At 41.5% G+C, this 19649-nt stretch overlaps 1 protein-coding gene across 1 annotated transcript in view; it reads right to left on the minus strand.

The window, feature by feature from the left end:
• Positions 1-1117: 1117 nt before the first annotated feature.
• The window catches only part of SPAG6 (sperm associated antigen 6), a 449242-nt gene continuing 430710 nt past the window's right edge, over positions 1118-19649 (minus strand). The window contains exons 10-11 of the mRNA XM_030199370.1: positions 12044-12189; positions 1118-2353 (exon numbers count right to left, since the gene is read on the minus strand). Coding sequence (XP_030055230.1) covers positions 2287-2353; positions 12044-12189 — 213 coding nt within the window. The 3' untranslated portion in view covers positions 1118-2286. The remainder of the gene's footprint in view (positions 2354-12043; positions 12190-19649) is intronic.

Below are 19649 nucleotides of genomic sequence, written 5' to 3' on the forward strand. Positions count from 1 at the left end.
CACAGTACCCCTGGTGGTCCAGTAGACCCCTCTCCCGAACCCCCACACCTTAAAAGTCCCTGATGATCCAGCGGACTCCAACCCCAACTCCCGTAACCATTAAAACTCTCAGGTGGTCTTCAGACCCCGATCACACTTGACCCCCCCCCCCCCCCCCCCCGTTACCCGCCTCCAGAACCAAAAATCCCTGGAAGTCCAGTGGACCCTCTCTCGAGCCCTCCCCCCACCCAACTCAAACTCCATGGTGGTCTAATGACCCGATCCCTCTCCTCTCTTCCCCTTCACATACCTTAAAGCGACGGAGGCAGGAGCAACGTCTACTCCTTCCTGTCTCTGGGCCTGTCCTTCTCAAAATGGTGGTGCCCAGCCCCTGCCCGGTGCATCCTGGGATGCACTGGGAAAGGCTAAGCACCACATAAGGGAAGGGAAATGGGACTTGATATACCATCTTTCTGTGGTATTTTGCAACTACATTTAAAGCAGTTTACATATATACAGGTACTTATTTTGTACCTGGGGCAATGAAGGGTTAAGTGACTTGCCCACAGTCATAAGGAGCTGCAGTGGGAATTGAACCCAGTTCCCCAGGATCAAAGTCCGCTGCACTAACCACTAGGCTATCACTAGGGGAAAAAAACTCCTTATATGGTTCTTAGCCCCTCCAAGTGCAACCCAGGATGCACTGGGCAGAGGCTGGGTGCTGCCATTTTGAGAAGGGTGGGCCCAGAGGCAGGAGGCCTATCTCCAACGCTTTAAGGTATGTGAAGGGGAGGGGGGTCGGGTCACTAGAGCACCATGCAGGCATGAGAGGGGGTCTACTGGACCACCAGGGAGTTTTGGTTCCGGAGGGGGGGGGGGGGGTCACAGGGGGTCAGGATGTTTTGAAAGTTTTGAGGAGGGACAGGGTTCACTGGACCACCAAGAGTTTGAAAGATTTGGGGGTTGAGAGGGGTTCAATCATCTCTGGGTATGTCCACAAGAGCTGTATCTACCACACAGTTCTCTACAGTGCCAGAGGTTTTGTGCATTGGGGCCTTAGTCGTAGGTGGATTATAAATTGATACAATAAATAAAAATAATTACATTAAAAATGTTTATTTCACTGTTATCAGCAAGAGTCATTGTTATACATGGCAGATTATGAGAATCATAGAATATATGATAGTGAAGACCATTCTCCTAAACAGAAGGTCAGGAGGCGGTAAGAGAGGCATCTTAGACTTTCAGGGGGTAAGTTTATAAGGCTCTGCCTAGTTTTAGGCGTTAGGAATGTGTGTAAATGCTGGTATTTTAAACATATATGTGTATGACCTCTAATAAAAAACCAGCTAGCATGAAAGTACGAGCGTAAGTTTCATGGCACATATTTTCACTGTGAGCGTGCACAAGGGCAGAGTATAGGCAGGAATCCGAACTTACGCATGTAGATTATAAAAGTCTTTAGTTTACTTGAATACTTGCAGAAAGTATGCACTGACATTTTCACCAGTCCTCAAGCTGGTTAGGTGCTAGTTCCTACATATATACTCATTCTTTTGTGCCTACACTAGTGTTTTATAAAGTCAAGTAGACACATACTTGGCTTTATAAAATAGGTGTATAATAGGCATGTGGAAACATACTTTACCTAGGTGAAACTTTATAAAATTACCCTCTCAGTGTGTACCATACATTCTAAAACTATTTGAAGGTGCACATGTTATCTGTATGTTAAACACCTATAAACAAGACATATACTGAAAAATGTTTTTTGTCCCTGACAATCTCTTTCCTTTCCTCATCCTCAGTAGCTACATGGTTGGTGTCAAAACTCTTAACTCGAAAATAAATGTTATTAACATTCCTCATGTAGTGTAATTACCATTGTTTCAGCACTTGAAGCGGTAAGTATAATACCAATAAGAACAAAAAGTATTTATTAATATTGGGCAAGGAAGATCCATTTTAAGATGTTCTTCTAAACAAAACAGGAAATAGATTTGGCCAACATGATAAGAGTTAATGAAATCTAAACTCGTAGATCTGACATGTATTATTGTTTTTTAAAATCAGACTTTGCTTTAATATTATCCCATACTCTTTCTAATATAAACCTCACCAAAATTATAGGTGCTAAAAGATGTTCTTGTACATTTCTATGATTAACAAATAGCAGATAGTATAAAATATGAGATTGGATAGAACGATGTATTCATATTTTGGTCGCCAATACAGAATTTAAGGTTGTATTTGTATGTGCATTAAAATTAACAAAATTCAATATTTAAATAAAATAAATAGAAGGCTTCATATAACTGGTTGATACTGGTCCACCCGTTCCAAAAGAGTTTGTGAAAATCCAGGAGAATAGTATCTGTAAAATAAAATTACATATTAGTTATTGGTAGAAATGGGGTGTTTTTTTTTTTTTTTACAAAAATCACACTAGCTCTGTGAAAACTTGAATTTACTATAGCAGATTAACTAAGGAAAAAGCAATCTGTACAAAACGCATACACACTAGGAAATTCTTAGTCAAATTGTACATTTAAAGTGCAATTCTATAACCTAGGTGCGCAAATGTTTAGAATAATGGCACATGTGTATACATGCAAAAATTCTGTCTAAACAGTATTCTCCAAATAAATAGCAATTTATCTCACGCTATCTTCACACTGCGTGTTTTCGTGTCTGCTTCTAGTAAGTCCCCAATACCCGACAGGAAATCCTCGTTTCGCTAAAGCTGCATCAGGGGTAATCATCCTGTGTCACGACAGCGTGAGATAAGTTGATTGAAATATTCACCTATTTGGGATTACAGTGACTGTGATTTGTTTTTCTAACCTGTGGATGCATAAAGTGGTTTTTACTTCCTTTTGGGAATAAATTATATTGATGGACACTATAGTGAGTGGAGTTTTTTCCTGATCTGTGATGGTATGCTGTGCTAAATACCTTAAACTTTTGGTGGCTTGAGTGGTAACACCGAGATCTTTATTCTCCACTTTTTTGGGGTGTATGGATCAAATGGTTCCCGTTACAGAGTTAATCCACTTGTTGGATGTTAGATTTTTCGTGTATAGGTTTTCTTATTTACAATTTTTTAGCTCGTGTGAACTTGAGTCATTTGTGCAAATATGTCACTGTTCTAACCATTTATGTGCATACTTGGTGTGTGTTAGCACCGTATGACAGCCATAGAGCTGGTGTAAGTATGAGTACCTAAATGTGGCAGTGAAACAAAGTAAATGAGAGTCCCACCTATATTGTATGCCCCCCCTTGCAAATACATGCTTGCAAGGATAGAGCATAGATAGAATATTGGTATATATGCGGAATATGTGCACACGTACACACATATATGCTAGTATTCTAAAGATTTACGCACTTAAATGCTGGTGCCTAGTTTATAGAATTGTCCTTTAACCCCAGGATTCTATATATCGCGTGTGAATTTCCGTGTGGAAATTGAAGTGTATTCTATAACATTGCATGTAACTTAACTGGTTAACTAGCTAATCAGCACTGTCAACTGGATGTTTATCAGCATTGATTGGCATTAAGATTTACTCACACAACTCGCTAAGTGTATTCTGTAACGTGGTGTGCTTAAATTCTATGTCGCTTAGTTGAAAAGGGGGCATGGCCATGGGCATTTCTAGAATACACCCACTCTGCGCCTAATTTAGGCGTCAGGATTTATGCCAAGTAAAACATGGCGTAAATGGCCATGACTAAATTTGGTTACGTGGAGAGGCACTCCACGTATTCTATATACTAAGTGGAAATTTAAGCCTATTCTATAAAATATAGGCATGCTTTAGAGAATACGCCTAGGCGTATTTCTTTTCCATTCAGAATTTTCAGTTGCCATATATAGAATCTAGCCCTAAGTGACTTGCCCCAAATCACAAAAAAACGGCAAGAGGACTTCAACCTGGCTTCGCTCATTCTCAGCCCATTGTTCTTACTGTTATAATTTATAGTTAACAGCTCTTGCAGTAATTCTGCCCCCTCCTCTGTCTGCTGATTTTGAAAGTTCATACCTCTAGGACTGATGTTTAAGTCAAACCTAAAAAGGAAAAACATGTTTTAAACTTTTACGGCCTTCAACTTAATGCAAGAAGCAAATGCTATAAATTATGTGGGTACCTGCTACATTTAGGTGCTCGTTCTTATGTCAGCTTAATAGCTGGCCTAAGAGCTGGTGCCTAAATGCCAGGCTGTTTTACGCTTGTATTCTATAATGGAATCTAGACGCCTAGGTTTCTTTATAGAATAGACTCCTATCACACACCCTCAGGGTGCCTAAATGGAGGCACCCAGTTATAGAGTTGTCCCTACAGGTAGTAATTCTACAAAAAGCCCCATAGTTGTAGGTGGCAAGAAGGCACTTAAATGGTGGTATTTTAGTCACTTATGTATGTAAATGATCTCTTATAGAATACTGACTGGCTGAAAAGTATATGCTATAATCTGATGGTGCATTTTTGCCAGTGGGCACGCGCATGAACAGAGTTTGGGTGGAATGCTGTATATCACAGGGACCAGGTGCAAAACCTCCATATTTTTAGTTTTTATTTTAGTATAGCCATTTTGCATTTCTTGAGCTGAGAGCAGATCTGAAATTGCAAGACAGCTATAAATGTGTTTTTTCTGATCACTACCCTTCTAAGGCTGTAGAAATTTGTAGTTTGACATTTGGCCTATGCTAACTTGTGATGAGTTGCTTGTCAGCAACCAAGAACCAGAGACTTCTATGACTAAGGACACCTGCAGTATCCAGATAAACAATCAACAGGAGAAGTAAGTGGGTTTGGGTGAAATTGTTGCTTCAGCAAGAGGGTGTGGGCACTAGCATGGTGGCTATGCATAACTGGGACATAATAAAAACTTATGCTTATGTATATGACAGGACTTAAACTGTCCATGCAATGAGGGAATAAATGGTAGAAGTTGGAAGATAGTAGAAAGTGCTGGAACAGAGATTCACCATAAAAGGAAATAGAATGTTCTGGTAAAATGCGTGTTCACTAGGTAGGAAGGGTAATTAAGATAATGAAAAAAAGGTATATAAGAGGAAACAGAACTAAAGATGAAGAGCCTCAGTGTGTCTATACTAGCAGGTGGACGTATTGAGAGCTCCCATGGAAAACTCTGTTTATTTGCTACATCTTTGCTCTATTGGGGGTTTTATTTTCTTTAATGCCTGAATAATTGCTTATTGGCTTCTTTGAATAAACATTTATTAAGTCTAATACTTATTTAGTAGCCAGAGTTCTTCTTGCCTGGGGTTCTGCTTGGGGGGGGGGGGGGGCCGGAATATTTCTCGAGGGTCCACCCTCCAGGAGAGCTCCGGAAGGCTACTCCTGTCTCCGAGGCAAGGACAGGAGAGTGCACTGCACAAATACACCCATAAATTATAGAATACTATAATTTTCACACACTGTAGCTCACAACTTGGCAGGGGCATTTATATTAGCTATAGAGTGGTGTAAGCAGCATAAAACGTATTGAACGTTTTTGGGCTCTTGCCAGGTATTTGTGACCTGGATTGGCCACTGTTGGAAACAGGACACTGGGCTTGATGGACCTTTGGTCTGCCCAGTGTGGCAATACTGATGTACTTTTCAGCCACTTGTGCTAAAATTGGCTTAAAATAGGGACTAGAATCAGCGCCTTTGGTAGATGCCCTGTTATAGAACTATCTTCTTTGGGGTAATTTTATAAAGTAATGTTCATGCTTACGTGGCTCATTATAAAATCCCAACTAGCGTAAAAGTACATGGGTTGACATGATGCCACATATTTTGCCAGTAGGTATGCACAGGGGTAAAGCTTAGGAAACATTCACAAGTATACATGTAGATTATAAAATGTACCAGTTTATGCAGATGCTTAAATAATTTAGGCATGGACATTTACAGCTGCTGTCCAGCAGGTGTAAATGTCCATGCCTGCTATGTAGATATAATTTTGCTGCTTACACAAGTATTTTATAGAGATACATAGAGGGGCATAATCGAACTGGGCGCCCATCTCCAAGGATGGCCCGGCGAAGGGGCGGGGCATCCCGTATTATCGAAACAAGATGGGCGTCCATCTTTTGTTTCGATAATACGGTCGGGGATGCCCAAATCTCAACATTTAGGTCGACCTTAGAGATGGGCGACCTCAGTTTTTGGCGATAATGGAAACCGAGGACGCCCATCTCAAAAATGACCAAATCCAAGGCATTTGGTCATGGAAGGATCCAGCATTCATAGTGCAATGGTCCCCCTGACATGCCAGGACACCAACCTGGCACCCTAGGGGGCACTGCAGTGGACATCACAAATTGCTTCCAGCTGCATAGCTCCCTTACCTTGTGTGCTGAGCCCCCCAAAACCACCTCAAAACCCACTACCCACAACTCTACACCACTACCATAGCCCTTAGGGATGAAGGGGGGCACCTACGTGAGTACAGTGGGTTTCAGGTGGGTTTTGGAGGGCTCCCATTTACCACCACAAGTGTAACAGGTGGGGGGGGGGATGGCCCTGGGTCCGCCTGTCTGAAGTGCACTGCACCCACTAAAAACTGCTCCAGGGACCTGCATACTGCTGTCATGGAGCTGGGTATGACATTTGAGGCTGGCAAAAAATGTGTTGTATTTTTTTTTTGGGGTGGGAGGGGGTTGGTGACCACTGGGGGAGTAAGGGGAGGTCATCCCCGATTCCCTCTGGTGGTCATCTGGTCAGTTCGGGCACCTTTTCACGGCTTGGTCGCAAGAAAAAATGGACCAAGTAAAGTCGGCCAAGTGCTAGTCAGGATTGCCCTTCTTTTTTCCATTATCGGCCGAGGACGCCCATGTGTTAACCACGCCCCGTCCTGCCTTCGTTACACTGCCAACGCGCCCCCTTGAACTTTGGTCGTCCTTGCAACGGAAAGCAGTTGAGGACGCCCAAAATCGGCTTTCGATTATGCCGATTTGGGCACCCTTAGGAGAAGGATGCCTATCTCCCGATTTGTGTCGGAAGATGGGCGCCCTTCTCCTTCGAAAATAAGTGTGATTGGCACCTATGTAGTACCTTCATAAAATAGTGCATAATAGGCACCTGCTTGCCTTCTTAAACTAGGTACTTCCTTATAAAATTATTCTCATACAGCTGTGCTATGGAGAGCATCAGGTGTAAGGTCATCAAGTTTACCACAGAGCTGTATTAAAAGCAGTATTTGGCATAATGTGAAGAATTCACATTGAAGAGTTTAAAGCAGGTTTGCTACTTGCATTAAGTTGAAAGCTGTAGAAGTTGAAAACACGCTCTTCCTGTTTAGGTTTGACATAAACATCAGTCCTAGAGGTATGAACTTTCAAAATCAGCAGACAGAGGAGGGGGCAGAATTACTGCAAGCTATGAAGCCAAAGACTTTGTTCAGTCAGCCACAGAGACTGTCTATAGTTTTATGCTTTAAAAACTGGAGTGGAGGAGTAGCCTAACAGTAAGAACAGTGGGCTCAGAATGAGCGAAGTTAGGTTCATAACCTACTGTCATTTTTTCTGATCCTGGGCAAGTTACTTAAAGGGCAATTCTATAAACTAGGCACCAACATTTAAGTGTGCAAATATACCAATATTCTATCTATGCACTATCCTGTAAATGCATAGCATGTATTTGCAAGGGGGCATAAAACATGGGTGGGACTCCCACTTATGTGTGTAACTTACCGAATACTTTACCTTGTACTCATACTTACACCAGCTCTATGGCTGTCATATGGTGCTAACACATACCAAGTATGCACATAAATGGTTAGAATAATGGCAGGACTAACACTTAAACATTCATAAGTTACAGAATACTGTAAGCTATGCACATATGTCTGGCACCTAGGCACAAACAATTACAGCAGCTCTATGGCTGGCATAAGTACTTGTGCCTAACTGCATACACATGCATGTGTCTGGATATACTAATATTCTATAAAGGAAAGTAGGCACCTGCTCATTTGACAGTGTGTTGTATAATTTCCACGCTAACTGCAATGTCCTATCCATGCCCATTCTCCATCCATACCATACATAGTTCCCACCCTCTAGTTAAAAATGGACTTACCGTGTGATTTGGCACTTGCTAAGTGCTAAACCACTGCACTTGGAGTTGGTGCACTTGTGCAGAAGCAGTTAACATGTGTTAATTCATGCATTAAATGCTTAATCCCCTTTAATAGAAGGGGCTCGTCTGTTGGCTAAGTGGATTATTAGCAGTGAAGTAGCATAACAAACAAGACAATATTGGTTTAATCTATATTTAGGAAATTAATGTGGCAGAAAATCTAATAGGATGATATAATATTTGTGGTTACAGCTTTAACATTTTCCATTCTGGATGCTAAATATTGCAGTGCGACATATGTGAGAGCTAACCTATTAAAAGTAATGCAGCTTTCTTTCTCCAGCTTTGGTATCCAAACTGGACATTTCAAGACTGCTAATGTATATAAACCACCAAATGCTAATTGAGATGAACATGTTCTCCTATTGCTTGAGCATCCAGCAACCTGCACTTACAATTTTAATAGCCATCAAGCTAACAAGGGGTTATTCTGTAGTAAATGATGATGGTCAACTGTTGGAGAAATAGGCAACTAACAAATAATCTCAAATTGATCCATAATGCAAAACAAGGCACATTTTTTTTAATGCTTAGTATCAAAAGAGTACTCTCTTGACTTCTCCTAGGTTACTTCAAGTGAAAGGCTGTCTATAGAGTGTTAAATATTGGATGTTTTTCTCTTTCGAAAATAAGCCCCATAGTTTAATATGCCGTTGAGGCAAAATGTTAAGTAATGTTGTATACTGAAGTATTATGGAAGTGTGTGTTGTATCTGTTATGAAGAAGAAATTATTGTGTATCTACATGGTAAAATGTGTTTATGAAATGAATAAAGCCTTGTCCAAAACTGTGATTGTTATAGCTGTTATTAGAATTGTATCCCTACCTAGCCTGCAATGATAAGTCAGGTTCTATTTTTGTTCCAACTTATTGTATAAATAAACCATTAATGAGATGTTACTACAGAGTGGGACTTATCACTGCAGGAACCACAATCCAACACATGCTTTCTAGACTTCCTGTTGATCTTCATAAATGCCTAAGAAACACTAGTATTTCCTCTGTTTTTACCCATTAGTTGGTATGGTGATGAAGTATGCAAGTATTGACAGCAACAATATTTCATCAATATCAATTGATCAGTTTGTGCATTTGCATTCTATTATGATTCTTTTATAATTACAAGTATAAATTGCCTCCTGTTTCAATAATGATACTGTGTTTTGTTGTATTAATCTAGTACAGTCTACAGAGGCATAAATATTTGCTATATTAATAGTTTCCATCCTACACTGTTTTGCTGTTGCCATACATTTTTGGTAATTGTACAAGAAAAGTAGCAAACTAAATGCTTGCTACTGCTATTATTCAATAACATTGTAAAAAAAATGAAACAAGAGACAAAAAGCAGCTATGATTTGGAGACATTATTCCATCAAGTCACAGTTCACAGTCAGAAGTGAAAAGAAGGTAGTGGTAATTGCATAAAAACACCAAAGAACCTTTGGCATTTTTCCAGCAATCTATAGCAATTCAACCTAGAGCTGAAATAGGAAAGGTTCTTGACAACTGGAATTCAAAATCAAAAAACGATATTACAGTACCACCATAGTTTTAGGGTTTAACACTATTTTCATATTAAATTTCATTTTTCACACATTCCATTTTTTCTGAAAATTGGCATATATGTACAAGCCCTGTCATTGAGCCCAGTTTCAGAAAATCTGTTCAGTGATCAATATTCCTTTGAAAAAAACTGTAGTGTGGATTCAAGCATATAGTGCTCGACACCCCTCTTCAAATACAAACTTATTACAATCAATATTTTTATTTAATAATGGAGGAAAAGACCTAAAACATCTGTAGTACTTTTCAGAACTTCACTGATTTATAGTACCCACAGTATAACAACTCATCATTGGCCAAAAACCTCCAATTTTTATTCTTCCTTGCTCAATTTATATCATTTTTGTTAAATTTGCTTAATCAATGTCCATAAAACTGTTCCAATGCATAAAGCAGAAGCATAAGAAAAAAAGATAACTAGAAGCACACTTATCTTCAAGCACTGTTTGTCTGAATCCATACTACAGTTTTTCAGTGATCAATATTCAACATGAAATCATTTTCAGTCTTATTTTGTGCTTGGCTAGCTCAAAAAAATGGACTTTTGCATTTTAAAACCAATACCAGGACTCCTATTGAAGATTAATTCATCTTGGATACACTGTCCAGCTGATAATGTGAACCTAAACCTGTTTAACCAGCCAGGAACAGTTTCTGGCCGGTTAAATAGCATTTTAGTACCTAACTGCGGATATTCAGCGGGAGATAACCGGTTATCTCTGCAAAATATTTGCAGTTAGCAGCTACCCACTAACCGGCTATATCTCGTCACATAGCTGGTTAGGTGTGGATATTTAGTGCCAATATGGCTATGTTTAGCAGTTAAAATAGGCCGCATAGATAGCAAGCCTATCTTTAACTGCTAAGCACTTAACCAGTTAATGCAGAATATTGGCATAACCAGTTAAGTGCCGCACTCAAAAATGAAATCAGATATTCAATGCTGGTCAACGGATATGGCTTGACACTGAATAGCCGGTCTGACCACTGGTGTCAGGCAGTCACTGCGCAGCCCAAAGTCAGCTCAATATCGGGGGGGGGGGGGGGGGGGGAAGGGAGTATTTTGAAAGTTCTAAGTAATCTGGGTTTAAAATTTGTATTTTCCATATTCTCAATACAGAAAATGGGTAAACCTATAGACAATACATTTAGGACAGCATCATGTACAACAGCATGGACAGATTGAGAAGACAGTATCTATGCTAATCTACATTACTGTGGAGTTTAATCATACCATAATACCACCATAATACTGTGACAGATGTTAAAATTTCCTTTAACAGTTCAATAGCATCTAGATCTTCTTAACAGCATAGCTTATCATATCTTTTTAGGGTAGGAAAAAGTCTCAGAAAATATGGGTAGCTTTTGGTCCCTTATTTATTCTGTTGGACTACATTAGGAGAATGTCTTAAGAAGTGTGCTGCATGACTTTCAAAGATAAGAGTGGAACTTCAAAAGATAAGTGGATTTTTTCACAAGTCACATTTTGAGCCTGCTAAAATATGAAAGTGTATTTATGAATATAGATTGTGAGAGGTGGTGGAACATTTTTTAGATATGAATGATTTCTGAAGTTGAATGTTCCCGACAGGACTTACAGAATGAAAGGGAGGTTTTTTTAAACCAATGATTGAAAAGAAGGGAGCAAACCACACTGTGTAAAGTGTATTGTCTGAGGCTTTTTCCTACCCTAAAAAGATATGATAAGCTGTGCTGTTAAGATATTGATGTTATCGAACTGTTAAGGAAATTTTAACATCTGTCACAGTATTATGGTGGTATTATGGTTTTATTTGTTGATAGTTGGAGCCACTGTGGTCATTGTAGTTTGGTGTGGAGATTTATTGTCATACTCATCAAAAATATGGTATGATATTCATAGAAGACCTTTTTGCTAAGGAGCTGCAGAGGTATCTAGAAAGCAATTAGGTGGTATTTAGATGATACATAGTGATGTTCAAAGCAATAGGTCTAAGTGGTATATTAATACTGAAATGAATGAATAAATATCATATGGCCACAGATACAAATTACATTTTGGCACCATTCCAAAATGATGTTCACTGCAATACAGTGTGGCCCTGGAGAAATGCTACCACAACAGAGGTTCCACAATGCTGTGAATCTTAGAAGGCCAGCCCAGGTTCATGTTCACAGTAGCAGGCCATCCCTATGGATTTATCAGCCTCCATCGTTTTGCACATACTTGTGCCATCACAAAACAATGCATCAGGTCTACTGACCAAGAGCAATACAAATTCTGTTCTTTGTGCTGTCAAATAAAAGGTTGGATTCAATTATTAGAAAACAATATCAAAAGAGTCACTGACATTGCTTACCTTACTATTTCTTCAGGATAGCAATTGTTAATAGTATTGATATACTCTTGCAGAAGTGACCCAGGCTCTGCACTTATCTCTTGAATTTTTTTAAGTCCTCCGCTTGTTACAAAGAGGCGCCGTGCCTTACTGTCATGTGGAAGTACCTATAAAAATGAATTACATTATAAAATGTCAGACTTGCCTTTAAAGCTTTTTCTGTACTGTTCACTAACATTAGATACATTCAGGAGCTTGCAACAAAATTTATTGCTATAAGGGGAGGCCCTTTACATATCCCTGAAACAGCCTGAACTAGTGAAAGAGCATGTGTCCCTTGTATTCAAGCAGAAATGTAACAGCCTTGTTAAAAATAACTTGCAGCACAAGATACAATAGATGATTGATCTATTGAAGAAATATTATTAATGTATAACTTTGCAGTAAACCAAAGCATTTCAAGAAAAAAATGGAACCTTATTAAAAATAAAAGTAAGATAATCTTGTTTTGTGCAACAATGGTATGCATTAAATAGGTGTAACTGAGTTCAAAGTGCAGTCTTCTTCAATAAAAGCTACTTTAAATAAGATCCTCTCTCTAACCGGAAGCCAATGCAATTGAATAAAAACTAGAAACACTAGAGAATTTAGACATTCTAAAAATTAATCAAGTTGCAGTATTTTGTATTAGTTGTAGTTTCTTTAAATGTCTAGTAGATAGACCCACATAAAGAACATTACAATAATCGAGGTGAGAGAGGATAAGCAGCTGGACTAAGACAGCAAATGTTTCAGTATTAAAAAAAAGCTCTAATTAATCTTAATTGACACCTCCTACATGGTGACAATAAGCACTGATTGCACTTAGATGAACCCTTACAGAGTTGGTTTTCAAACCAGCCTAGAAAGGTGCAAAAGGTATTCAAGCAGTTTTTGTATAGGGCAGGCCTTGCCCTCACACCAGACAGCAAACCTCCTCCACTTAAATGAGTAACACCTCTTAGTGGAGTCTTTCCTGGAAGCCACCAAAATGCGGGAGACTCCCTCCGGCAAGACTAAAGATTCAAATTCTACACTCTCAACATCCAAGCCATGAGGACCAGGGATTGGAGATTGGGATGCAGAAGAGATGCAAATCAAATGGCATCAGCATTCTGTAGGCATTGCCTGTATGTCAGAAAATCACATAGACAGCAATTACTCTTGACTCATATGCAAAGGATATGCCCAGTGCCCAAATTAGTTCTTAGATTCTTGCTAGATTCTCCACCAGTGAAGGAATAATGCCAGAAGAGATGCAAATCAAATGGCATTATCATTCTGTAGGCATTGTCTATATGTTAGAAAATCACTTAGACAGCAATTACTCTGGACTTGTATGCTAAGGATATGACCAGTGCCCAAATTAGCTCTTAGATTCTTGCTAGATTCTCCACCAATGAAGGAATAATGTCAAAATGAAAATATATATTATTTATTATAGATATAAAAATCACAATATGGCAAAAGCAATATACATAAATATGTACTGTCCACAATAATATACACTAAGGATTACACCAACAGATATATGAAAATTTATATGTATATATATTTATTTAGTTACATTTGTACCCCGCACTTTCCCACTCATGGCAGGCTCAATGCGGCTTACATATTGTATACAGGTACTTATTTGTACCTGGGGCAATGGAGGGTTAAGTGACTTGCCCAAAGTCACAAGGAGCTGCCTATGCTTGAAGTGGGAATCGAACTCAGTTCCTCAGTTCCCCAGGACCAAAGTCCACCACCCTAACCACTAGGCCACTCCTATCTATCTATCTATCTATCTATCTATCTATCTATCTATACATACATACATGTAACTACAATATATCCTAAGAAGAGAACACCAACTTAGCAGCAAAGCTAGGATAATGACCACAGGTCCTGAGGCAACCAGTCTTTCACAGGCAAAAACCAAAACTGGCTAACCCTGAACTATAAAAGGAAAATCCCTTCCCTCAGCCTTGCGATCTGTAAATTCAGAGCCCAGATGGTGATGAACTGGATCCTCTTCAGGCTAAGGCAGAATTCCCTCCTGCAAGCCACTTCTGGGTCAGGGTTTAGTGCAAGGTGTCGGTACAGCAAAACTACTGGTTACTCAGTTCATAGAGAGCCACAGAGCCGCTTCTGAACTTGACCTTGTGCTGTGATTAGCATAATGACTTACAGTTCACAGGTGTTTGGGCAAATCAGTCTCTTTCTCCTGAGAGAGATGCATACACCATCAGATCTTCTTCTCTTCTGCTTGTTCTTCTTTCTCTCACGCTTATGCCCAGCTTTGGCACTCCTCTCCGAGTCCACAGCTGACAATCATGGACCAATCAGAACCATCTGTCCATCTGTATGGTCATTACAATGAGGGGCCTTGTGGGCATCCAGCAAGAACAACTTATCAGTAGTCACAGTAACAAACTCCCCTCCACGGTTCACAAATGTTACTGGAGACTCTGTCTCTGTTGTGGGCATGCTCCTCCGCACCTTCCCAGGAGATAAACCGGATGGCTAGTTTCAAGTAAACAACATGTCCTTGGATAAAGTCATCAGCAGAGATATGCCAGGGAGTAGTTTTCTTTGTAGAAAAGCTGGTCCATGTTGTATTGCGGCCTCAAGCCACAGAATCCATATTGATTCAGCAAAGATGGTTCAGGCCTAACTAGGCCTCAGACCAGCAAAGGTGAAATAGCAAGAAAACGCTCTACAATTCCAAAGTCTTACTCTTTTCAAAAAGGACCAAACAAATGATATTATTACTTAAAGTATTATTTTAGGGAGAAAAGAGACCTCAGAAACCATTATAAAAGGTCCATGTCCATAAACACTGAAGGGACGTTTCTATCATTGGTCTCAAAAACTCACACTTTTTTTGTGTGTGCTTCAAACAACAGTGAATTTAAAATGTGGTTGTCTCACAAATTAATTTCACTCCACAGATTCATTTTTGGGCCCTTTTACAAAGATGCGGTAGGCTCTACCCATGTGAAGCGCATGCCAAAACGAGACTACCACCAGGCTAACATGCCCCCCGGCAGTAATTTCAGATCTGGTGTGCACCCATAATGCTGGGACAAATTATTTTTTTATTTCCAACCACATGTGGCGTTTCTGGCATTAATCGGCAGTTGGTGCGTGCTGACCGGTCACCAAGTGTATAGCGCTTGAGTCCTTACCGCTAGTAGGTCAATGGGTGGTGGTAAGGTCTCAAGCCGAAAATGGACATGCGCTGGTTTCAATTTTAGTGCACGTCCATTTTCCAGCCCCTTAAAAAAGGCCTTTTTTCCTAGACGTGGTAAAAAATGGCCCAGCGTGCACCCAAAAGATGCACTCGCACTACCACAGGCCATTTTTTAACCACAGCTTAGTAAAAGGACCCCTTTGATATTTATGGTGAAAATAAACACCAAGCACTTATCTTTTAAATGTCCAATGGGGCCACTGTTTCACCCGCTTTGGCTTCCTCAGGGGCTGGTGCTGAAATTATCACCACTTGTTTCAAAAAGGAATTTTATACATCTTTGTTCATTCTTCAAAGAGTGTGCCATATTTTAAGAATGAACAAATCATGACAGACTATCTGAAGAACCCACCTATCGGAGGTTACAAGGAGCCACCTGTGTTGGTAAAAATTCAGCCTCCCTCTCTGCTGGTTAGCCACCCACGACAGTTACTTTGAATGCGGCTATGCTCTCCTGGAGCTAGTCAAAAGCTCATCCCTTGCGTCAACTGGGGAGCCGGCTGGGGCTTCTGAGGGTGGGACTAGCAAGGCCAACAACACTGGGCCTAAGCTTTCTGGGCTGAGCGAGAAGGTGGTGGAAACCTATGTCTCTGAGAGCAGTTGAGTCACTACCTAGTCCCACTTAAAAACCTCACAGAAGAGGAGGCTGCAGCTGGAGGTTGCCAAGACAGAATTTGGATGGTATCTGTATGTTTCTTGATGAGGTCCATGACCTTTTCTTCCTTATGTCCAAACACGTTGTCACCTCGGCAAGGAACATCTGCCAACCTCTCCTGAACCACCATGAGAGTCTGCACATTCCCACACCCATGGCAGAGTCTGGATCATATATCAAAAGAGCTATGCGTGCCCCTGGCTAGATATTTTCTACAATACGGTTGCTTACTGGCCAACTGGTGAAGCTATGCAGCTTGCTCTTGTGGGAGAGAATGCACAAGACTTAGTGTACTGCAGACTAAAAACTACAAGTAAAGGCTTGTACAGAGCTGGTAGGACTAGATGCAGGCAATAAACATTGAGGCCTGAAAAGCTTTCCTCCCAAATGAGTCCAGTGTCCAAGCCTCTCTACCTGGGGATGCTGAGGCATGAGTCCTGAAACTCCTAGCTTGTTTGATGGCAGATATGACCAACAGAGAGTGGTGAGGCAGCTGGGCCTTCTAAAATCCGGGAGCCTTCTGGATACAATACTACGTATCTACCCTGTTAGGTGCAACCTGCACTAAGAGCAGAGATTCCCAGCTCTTCATCAATGCATCTTTAAGGATAGGGTACAATGGTACCGTGACTCCCTTCCTTAAGAGGAGAAGCATAGTCTAGGACAGTTAACATTTCTGCTCTAGGCTCTTCTTCCATCCCTAACTTAAATGGGATGGCAGAAGCTATCTCCCTAACAAAACCAGTGAAAGAGAGACCAGGGATCAGAGTGTATCCTATAAGACTCCTCCTCCGAGACGTAGTGTGGGTCCTCCTCTGAGTCCCATGAATGGTCCCACTCAGACTCTTCACCATAGTCAGACCTGACTAAAATGAGTCTGTGCCTGCCTCAGTTCAACTGAACCATGTCTATGCTCCAAAGAACGCTGAGATACAGCCCTACCCTCCGACCGGGGAAGCTTCCTCCCCTAACGTCGATGGCAGTACTGTATGTGTTGATGCTAACACCCTTTGAGGTGCCAGCATCAAAGATGTCTGCACAGGCATGGGCTCAGCCTCAGGAAGAATCTGGGGCTGATCTGTTGCTGGTGCAAGCGCCCTTGATGCCTGAGTGGTTTGTAGCTCAGAACTGCTCATCGAAGGAAGGCATCAGCAAAGGGGGGAACCAGGAGAGAAGCAGCCTGAGAAAATGTTAGTGCTGAACCGGTAGTGGGGACCTGGCTGCTCAGAGACTTGCACACTGGCACCTCTTCCAAAGAGGGGGAGCACTCCTTCCTGCATCAGCGCTTCTTGGGTACTGGCAAAGCCGATGCTCTGGAGCTCTTGGCACCGTGCATTGATGAGGACCGATGCTTGTGCTTCTTGGGCTTCCCCCAATGCTCAGCATTGCAGTACATTGGTGCTGATGAGGATGACATCGAACTTATACGTGTCCTCGGTGTCGTGTCAGATGCTGACTGGTCCCGGGGCCTGTTCTCAGCGCCCATTTTCGAGAGAGGTGGAGATCTTCTTGTTGCCGGTGCACTCCCAGTGGATGTCAAAGCCTTGGCAGCCACTGAGGTTCATGCTTTTGGTGCCGATGACAATGTACCGGCCTTCAAGGAGCAGCCAAAACGTTCCTCCTGTTGGACCCTCTGCCCCCTCTGTGTCCTCAACTGCATTTTTACACAGGCCCAAGGTACCCAATACACCAAGAGTACAGGTCCATCACAGAAATCACTGATTATATTGGGCGCACCTCCTGAAGCCACTGGGTGCGCCCAATGTAATTGAAATTGAATAATGAGATATTGAGAAAAGAATTGCTATCAAACTGTGAGCTGAAAAAAGGGCAGCATTCAAATTGAGATTGGTACTCTGACCTAAACGGGTCTAGCTGCATGCACAAAAATAAAGAAAACCTGAAGAGCTGAAAATACTAATTAAAATAAAGGGCAAGTAGAAAAGAAAAAGGAGAATAAAAAATAAAAGTCTAGAAAAGGAAAAATACTTGTACGGGAAGGCACTGCAAAACAGAGATAATGCACTGTGAGAACACAAAACGCGTCCTCCCTGCTCCACGGAAAAAATGAGACTGAGGGACACACGCTTGGTGGGATACTACTAGAAAGTTCTCAGTCTCGCTAATCAGCATCCAGACCAGGCTCTGTCAGATGACATCACCCAGCTAGCTGTGAGACTAAGAAGGCCTGCTTATCCTCAGAGAAAGTACAGTGGTGGAAATAAGTATTTGATCCCTTGCTGATTTTGTAAGTTTGCCCACTGACAAAGACATGAGCAGCCCATAATTGAAGGGTAGGTTATTGGTAACAGTGAGAGATAGCACATCACAAATTAAATCCGGAAAATCACATTGTGGAAAGTATATGAATTTATTTGCATTCTGCAGAGGGAAATAAGTATTTGATCCCCCACCAACCAGTAAGAGATCTGGCCCCTACAGACCAGGTAGATGCTCCAAATCAACTCGTTACCTGCATGACAGACAGCTGTCGGCAATGGTCACCTGTATGAAAGACACCTGTCCACAGACTCAGTGAATCAGTCAGACTCTAACCTCTACAAAATGGCCAAGAGCAAGGAGCTGTCTAAGGATGTCAGGGACAAGATCATACACCTGCACAAGGCTGGAATGGGCTACAAAACCATCAGTAAGACGCTGGGCGAGAAGGAGACAACTGTTGGTGCCATAGTAAGAAAATGGAAGAAGTACAAAATGACTGTCAATCGACAAAGATCTGGGGCTCCACGCAAAATCTCACCTCGTGGGGTATCCTTGATCATGAGGAAGGTTAGAAATCAGCCTACAACTACAAGGGGGGAACTTGTCAATGATCTCAAGGCAGCTGGGACCACTGTCACCACGAAAACCATTGGTAACACATTACGACATAACGGATTGCAATCCTGCAGTGCCTGCAAGGTCCCCCTGCTCCGGAAGGCACATGTGACGGCCCGTCTGAAGTTTGCCAGTGAACACCTGGATGATGCCGAGAGTGATTGGGAGAAGGTGCTGTGGTCAGATGAGACAAAAATTGAGCTCTTTGGCATGAACTCAACTCGCCGTGTTTGGAGGAAGAGAAATGCTGCCTATGACCCAAAGAACACCGTCCCCACTGTCAAGCATGGAGGTGGAAATGTTATGTTTTGGGGGTGTTTCTCTGCTAAGGGCACAGGACTACTTCACCGCATCAATGGGAGAATGGATGGGGCCATGTACCGTACAATTCTGAGTGACAACCTCCTTCCCTCCGCCAGGGCCTTAAAAATGGGTCGTGGCTGGGTCTTCCAGCACGACAATGACCCAAAACATACAGCCAAGGCAACTAGGGAGTGGCTCAGGAAGAAGCACATTAGGGTCATGGAGTGGCCTAGCCAGTCACCAGACCTTAATCCCATTGAAAATTTATGGAGGGAGCTGAAGCTGCGAGTTGCCAAGCGACAGCCCAGAACTCTTAATGATTTAGAGATGATCTGCAAAGAGGAGTGGACCAAAATTCCTCCTGACATGTGTGCAAACCTCATCATCAACTACAGAAGACGTCTGACCGCTGTGCTTGCCAACAAGGGTTTTGCCACCAAGTATTAGGTCTTGTTTGCCAGAGGGATTAAATACTTATTTCCCTCTGCAGAATGCAAATAAATTCATATACTTTCCACAATGTGATTTTCCAGATTTAATTTGTGATGTGCTAT

Source organism: Microcaecilia unicolor, chromosome 1, assembly GCF_901765095.1.
Source record: "Microcaecilia unicolor chromosome 1, aMicUni1.1, whole genome shotgun sequence".
In the NCBI taxonomy this organism is placed as follows: domain Eukaryota; kingdom Metazoa; phylum Chordata; class Amphibia; order Gymnophiona; family Siphonopidae; genus Microcaecilia; species Microcaecilia unicolor.